This window comes from Mycetomoellerius zeteki, unplaced genomic scaffold (assembly GCF_001594055.1).
Source record: "Mycetomoellerius zeteki isolate Tzet28-1 unplaced genomic scaffold, Tzet1.0 scaffold85, whole genome shotgun sequence".
In the NCBI taxonomy this organism is placed as follows: Eukaryota; Metazoa; Arthropoda; class Insecta; order Hymenoptera; family Formicidae; genus Mycetomoellerius; species Mycetomoellerius zeteki.
In genome coordinates this window covers 284,407-292,106 of record NW_017257883.1, presented here as the reverse complement: position 1 = coordinate 292,106, position 7,700 = coordinate 284,407, and the positions used below count along the sequence as shown (strand labels likewise).

The window sequence follows — 7,700 nt, the reverse complement described above, 5'->3', positions numbered from 1 at the left end:
GGAAAGAGGGAACAAGAGGGCGGACGCGCCGCGCCGGCCCGGTTTGATTTCGCCGGATGAGTTCGCAATAACAGTGCAAATTATTATTCCGCTCTCATCCACATCGATCGATATGTCGCTCCAGATCTATATATTGCACAGCTATGATCTGGAAACCGACACCGCCGACCTTCCCCTACCGAGTTACCCGCGGAATTAACTCAGGCAAAGCAAGATGGGACGGTGAAGTGGGAGACGACGAAGAGACCGGAGAGAGAGAAAGAGAGAGAAAGGGAAGGAAGAAGAGGAAGAGTGAGAAAGAGGGAAAAAGGAAAAGAGAGAAAATCGCAAAGAGAGTGTTCATGGAGCAGAAAAATATCGACAGATCGCACACATGTATATATACGTGTGCGCACACGACGTCGCTTTTAATAACCGATAATATTTAACGTGGGCTGAATTCAATTTGTAGGAAAAACAGAGGTACGCTGTTTTCTCCATCGAGAGATTCGATCGTTGACGATCGATTTTGCGGTGGCCCTTTCTCTCGTAGCTTCGACGTAGAAAAATTCTCCTTTACCTCTTTTCGCTGAAATAGGTACGTCGAAACATCGGCGTATTGCTTCACCACGCGCTAAAACGAGCTCAAGGAGAGATCGAAATTCGGGATGCGTTTGCTGTTTCGACAATTTTTCGTAAGGAGAATCGTAGCTCGAGAATACACGAGCGTTTTAGGCTTATTTGCAAATCCAAAGGTTTTTAAGAATTGGAATCAGGTTTTCTCTCTCTCGGTATGTGCAAATAAATAGCTATATCTCATTTCAGGTACAATTTTAATTAAATTTTGCAGAACCACAGAGGGAGGGAGAGAGAGAGTGAGAGAGAGAGAGAGAGAGAGAGAGAGAGAGAGACATGATAATGTTGAAATGATATCGGAGATTTGCGACATTTTGTTCATAATTATTACCTAAAAACGATAGCCTTAGCGTGGAATTCTAAGGCTATCATAACAATGAGAAATCCGCACGGGCGGATAAATGATATCACGTTGCGTTGTGTATCAAAGGTAACGTGCGAATTTATACCGATACACTGATGCAGTACAGGGGGTGAGTGACGCCCGTTCGGAGTGCTCGAAGCCAGAAAAATATTGAAAAATTGACGGACGCACGCTACTACACGCGCGCGAGCTCTGTAGTGTTTAATAATGGATAATATTTGATACCAGATCCGCCCGAGGGCAGGCACTCCCCTCCGTGCCCATTCGTCAGTGCGATCCGATATCAACTCGTTCCACAAAACAGTTTTACAACAAAAATTCAAAATAATAGAATAACCCTTTTAGGACCGGTTAAATCGTCTCTCTTACTAAACTTTGTCCATCGATATGTTTTCACTTGTATGCATGTTTGTCACATATGGTATGTATCATCTCGTCTTATTGTATTCGCGTTTCTTATTTAATATTTTGAGGATTGGAGCTTTAAAATAAAGTAACTTATGGAAGATCTTACTTTCTAAAAGTTTTCGGAGTCACTGAATTCAATTCTCAAAATTTTAAAATTCAAATTTAAAAAAATAATCTGTTTATCATGAGACTTGATTTTAGAAAGTTTTTGGTTGTCTCTGAGTTTGAATGTAGCCTGAAAATATCGAATTTCAAAAGAATAGTAGCTTCCATAAAGGAAGATCTAGTGTTACAGGGTTCATAATCACTGATTATGATTATTAATCAGAATTTGAAAGTCAATTTTGAAAGTCAGAAATCAGTGTACTAACTGTTTACGTATTATCGATGAGCTTCAAATAAAACGAAATTAGGATACTTGATGTTACTTCGTAATTGAAAACTCTCTAAAACCGAGTTTTATGATCAATTATTTTTTTAAATTCTGTCTGCCATATTTTATTTATCGCTTTGAATTTTTTGATCTCAGATTCGAATAAAGCATTATCAAATTATCTCATAGATGAAGTTTAATAAAAATTGAGCGAGCAATTTATAAAATAAAAGGGGGTGATCCCAAACGGGGTCGCCGGTCCACAAAGGGTTAAAGTTAATGTATGCGTAAAGAGTTGAAAGTTAATATATGTATAAAGTGTAGATCTTTTAAAAGAGAACCTTTTTGTATGAATAAGGGATAAATTTAGAAGAGACAGAGAAAAAAGAAAAAGATATCTTCTAATAGGGGCAAGAAGTAGAGCAGTATAATGGATTTCCAATAGTAAAATTGACAGCTACCGGTTTTAAATTTTGCATGTAACGCGCGAATGTTACGCGAATATTTACTCTTTAATGATATTATAATAATTTTATTGAGAATTACGTTGTGTGATTTACGTAACAGCTTTGATTACTCCATACTCGACTTTATTATTGTCAGCATTTCCCTCTGATATTTTCGTGAACTTCCTAAATCAAATTATCGCGAAATAACGATTTCGCTAATTATCGATAATGTCAGGTCTTAATTGGGTGATCATCATTGGCGTATTTTGCACCACCTGTTATGATAGGAGTATTTATTGCAGCCGGACGTGCTGTCCGCAGTGAAAGAGTCCGCGGCGCAAAAGCGGCGGATAATTCTCCGGGCATCGAGATAATAAATTACCCTCGGACACACCGAGAGTAGCGTATACGATCGTACCGTTCCCTTTTATCGAAATGAATATTGTAATTTCCAACCGACTTTCTCTCTGCCGACTCCTCCTTTTTTCTTCCTTCTCTTTTTGTTTCTGTTGCAAAACCATGCTTGCGCCACGATTTATGCCGTTGCTTCCTTCGGCTTGCGAGAAATTTACGTACACGTAACAGGGAAGTTGCAGTTTCGTGGACCGCAGGGACAAGGGAATGCACGTGGCTTTCCCCTAACAATAATTTTCGTCCGTCAAAACTCGTACTTAATATCCAACAAAATAATTTCTCGCGCTTGATACAATCGCTTTTTCCCAATACTAATTTTCGTCCGTCAAAAATTCGCGTTTGGCAAGTCGCTTGATTAAAAATTAAAAATAAAATTTGCTATCCCGTATATTTTTGCGATAATGCACATTTTTAATATTGCTGTCACGGCTCATTTAGATTCCGTTGTTACTCGAATGTATTCTAATATTACGTTTTCAGCTATGTAGCAGCGTTTTTCTGATAAAACATCCCGATAAATTCGCAACGTTTCTCCGTGAAGCTTTTCAATTATGAATATTACTACGTACATACGTATCTCTCAAGTTTCTGTCTCTCGTTTCTCCCTCCTCCCCCCCCCCTCTCTCTCTCTCTCTCTCTCTGTATCGATCTTTGCATATATATACGCGTACATATGCACGATCTTTGTATCAATAGTGATATGTCACGTCAAACATTCTATCCTATAGGTTGCCGCTGGTACACCGAATGTGCATGCGTATATACCGAAGTAGTATATCTGACAGTCTCCCGCGAAACTTCGTAGTATTTGCGTCTACTTCGTGAAACTTGAGAAGATAGTAATTTGAAGCTCTCTCGTCGACCCTATGAGTGTTTATCCCGGAAGTACATATCGCGCTACCCCCGACGCGGGACCGGGACATACGTGGAATATTCATAACGCTTTCACGCGCCTTCCCACCGTTCCATTGTAAATGACTTTGCAAATGTTTCGCTAATTACAATAGAGTCGAGCGTGGTGCTCGCTTAAGCCTGGTTAACGAGCGACGTTGAAATAAAACAACGGGAGGGATGGAGATACGTGTTCCAGTGAAATGACTGCTTCTAGAGAGAGATCTCCGCATTCATTTATTTTATATATACATATATATGTATATTTTTATTGTTATTACAGGCAGGAACTTCAGCAAAAGAAAGAACAGTGCGAGCGTTTTTTAAAAGACAACGAGAACTCTCTGATGCTCTTCGACCCCCGCATCAACAAGATGGCTCAATTGATTTCAGACAAGGAGAAAAGTACGTAGCGTTTTTGGCGTATGCCTTCTTTTTCATTAAACTCGATGTAATAAACTCGATTCATCTCCGTTTTTACCAATTTATAATTTAATTTTAATCTCGATACAAGTAATTCTTTATCTTCTTCTAATTCTAAGAAAAAGATGAAAGGTGAGTTGAACCGAGATTAAAACGGGTATCAGAGATTCAGTACAAATCAGTTGTATGCACATGAGGAAAATCATGTAAAGCGTAAATGTGTCGTGATCAACATGAAACGGCGTTAGAAATCCGAGTTTCCAGAATATGGATCGCAGAATACGATTTGCTCTGACTTAGTAATAAGCTACTGATTATCCGCGAACGATAAGATATTACAGGCGCCGTATGCTGACGCATTACTGGCAACTCAGAGAATTGTGCATCGCACTCGGCGAGTATAGTGCGATACGCGGGCGCGTAACGTTATCATGGAGGCGGTTCTAAAGTGTAATCTGCGGGGATAACAAGGAGGTTAGCGAGGCAAGATTGGCGTCAATATCGTTACCGGGACGCGCGCATGCAAGAGGAAGAGAGAAAGAGAGACAGAGCGAGCGAGAAAGGGTTAAGAGAGGGGAGAGGGAGGTCCGCAATAAAGGCGGGCGTAATAATGTCTCGCGCGATGTCGTCTTCCTCCTACGTGTATCCGGCGTCAAAATGCAGGAGCCATTCCTGGATTATGCGCTCCTATTGTCTTGCGACTATTGACTGTCTTAGAACTGCACTAGAGACAGTTTCCGGATACGTCATTTTCGAGTTCGCCAAGTGGAATAAGGACCGCGCCAATGACTACATCTCTGGTATATAATAAGAATTACAGTATTAACTTAATCGTTCAGTACATACGTTACGTGCACCTGAAGCGATTTCGTTTATAGAAACTTATCCTTATAGAAACGGAGTAGTTAATATGTCGACGAAATAAATCGTTCGGAAAGAAGACGAGAACGTGTATGCAAGCGCGTATGAAAGAGAGAAATGTGAGCAACGAAGTACACAACGCAAATCGGATATTCGGATATTCCGCGTTAAGAAGGTTCTCGTGCTTTCTAGTCAATAGTTTAAATTCTTAAAATTGTGTAAAATAGTTAAAATAGTAACATAATAACATTATCAACAATTCGTTAATGTCATTAATAATTATAATTATAAAGTATACATTTAAGTTTATTCTGGTAAAATTTTGTTTAAATTCGTACAATTTGAGAGAAATTTATATTTTTTAATGAGACGTTTGTATATAAAATAAAATTTAGAAATTAACGTCACAAATTAAGAAAAAATAAAGTACTACAGGATAAAATTTTGCGTATCCTGTAATGTAAAATTTCACACATTTAGAATTAAATATCTTTACAACGGCATAATAAAAATTAGTGAAATTTCTTTTAAATAGTGATGTAACCAACTTTCGTATCATATACGTATTATAGACTTGTCTTATATTTCACTAAACGCGAAAATCTCCTTAAGCCCTCTTTCATCCCGGACTAATTACACGCATTCGTGGAAGACACCTGCGCACGTAATGTAGACTATCACACGCTTTGCCTCGCGTTCAATCGCGCGTCATAAACATACGTTCTTGCGAGATGGAAAAAGATAGGAGAGAGTGAGAGAACGAGCGAGAACGAACCAACTACCACGTATTCTTCGCGGAAATTCTGCGGTGACTTCGCAAGCGATATCGAATTTCGCCCCGTCTCGTAGTCGTCGCGGTATTGTCGACGAAAATCCTATTCACCGGCAGCGATGGCGGTGGTTGGTGGTGGCGACGACGGCGGCGGCAAGCGCGATTCTGCCTTGCACAAAAGCCAACCGTTGCCACCCCGCCGCCGCCATCGTCGCCCCGCAAAATATGTGATTCGTGAAGCCCGGCTTAAGATCCCCGCGCCGGAACCCCGTGGTGTTGCGTAAACTTGCATTCTCACCATCCGTCGCGACTTGCCATTCTCTGGATGGACTTAACGACGCTGCACCACCAACCTTCCTACCATGTTACAAACGATCGAACACATCTAAGAATGTCTCTAAGAGCCCAGGCGAGAACAACGTCACGTTCTTTGTTCTTTGCAAACATTCATTCATCTTGGAAGTACACCAATCGCGGAGATTGCGATGATTTATCAGAAGTAGCTGTTATCCTTTTGCTAGTTGGCGAGGTAATGCTGTCTGTACATCTTGCTCCTAACAGCAGTAATTAACCCTTGTTTCTAACAGCAGTAATTAACTCTAAGTTCTTAACCTCTTCAGATCTAATTTTATTGGAACCATGTTAAAAAAATTTTTTTAATGTAATTTAATAAGCGATTCATACTATTAATTTTTCCGAAATTTTGATTATTTTTCTAATGTTATTATGTACATCTGACCTCAGATAATGTTGATAGAACTAAATAATTTTTAATGGATACGTCTTTAAATTTGATATACATTACAATACACAGGATTTAAAAGGGTTAATAATTTAAGGTTATTAATTTGAGGGTTATTAATTTTAAAGTAAACGTTGTGTGTGTGCAAATATGGAACACTCGCCCTTAGAAGATTAGCAATGCGATCGAGAAGAACGAGAGAAAAAAATTTAAAGAAAAGAATGGAAAAATATCAGAAATTGTTCAATCAAAAATTATTGTGCACAAACATTTGTTCGAATGTCTTCTTCGGATGATCGAACGCGACTCGTTGTTTTACTCGAGGGACTCGTTTTCGCGATCCGTTTAAGCGAAAAGCTCGCGTTCCGACAGCTCTCTCGATATTTTCGCGTCGCTTGCGAACGTCGTGCAGGCGGATCGCGCAACTCGTAATTCCATTCGCCGGGAACTCCGAACAGGGCGAACTCGGTTAGCCCCGTTTTGTAGCACGGCAGGTCTGTTCCTCGATAACGCCGCCACGCTATTTATCGGCTCACGCCCGTGAGCGCTTCTAACCGATGCATGTAACCGCATTCGCGTCGTTCCAAAGAAGCCGCGTCGTCGGCGGAAAGGAGGAGGTGTGCCGAGAGAGAACGCGGGTGGATCCAAGGGAAAATGGCAAATTGAATCCCGTGGTAGGGTGTTACGACGAACCCGGGGCTCCCTCTGCGGAAAACGACACCGTGTTTCTCCATACTCTCTCCTCTGCCTCTCCTCCTCTTTTTCACTCTCTCATTCTCTCTCTCTTCGCGAGATCGATGGGGAATCGAGTTATCGGTCTTAGTAGATCGAGCGCAGTACCTGCGCCGCGTTAACCCACGAAACTTTATTGGCAATGCGCCGCATCGCGCGAATCCACGCGTGCCCGGACTCGCGATCGCTCTGTGAATTCCGTGAAAATCGACTCTCCCTCGTTCTCCACCCTCTCTCCTTCTGTGTCTCTCTCGGGTCTGTCGAGCACGGGTACTTGCGAGCTCAGTAAACCTACCCTTGCCCCTGGAATGAGAAACTTCTTCCTCTCGCGGCTTTCCGGTTTCCGGCGAGCGAGGGACGATCGGCGGAAGTGAATCCAGTGGGTTTTCCCGACCACGACGACGGTCTGATGGTCTGATCCACGACCATACCATACCCGGGAACTCAATATCGCGAACGGGCGCGAAAAATGAAGCGCATCAGATGGCTTTGAGTACTATTGTCGAGGTATTTTGGTTATAAAGAGAGATTTTGGCGACGCCGATAAAAACATGGGACAACTACAAATTTGATCATCTAAAAAATTATTCATATCTTTTAGATTATGAAAAAATTTAGTAACTGTAGACGTGTAAGGAACATCTAAATATAACTAC

General features: G+C 41.1%; 1 protein-coding gene across 6 annotated transcripts in view; it reads left to right on the top strand.

Annotated features, from left to right (window-relative positions):
* Positions 1-7,700, top strand: part of LOC108730182 (SET and MYND domain-containing protein 4) — a 49,844-nt gene that overhangs the window by 16,508 nt on the left and 25,636 nt on the right. For all 6 annotated transcript variants that reach the window (XM_018459733.1, XM_018459729.1, XM_018459730.1 and 3 more), the window contains one exon: positions 3,798-3,919. In XM_018459733.1, the coding sequence (XP_018315235.1) occupies positions 3,798-3,919 (122 nt within the window). The remainder of the gene's footprint in view (positions 1-3,797; positions 3,920-7,700) is intronic.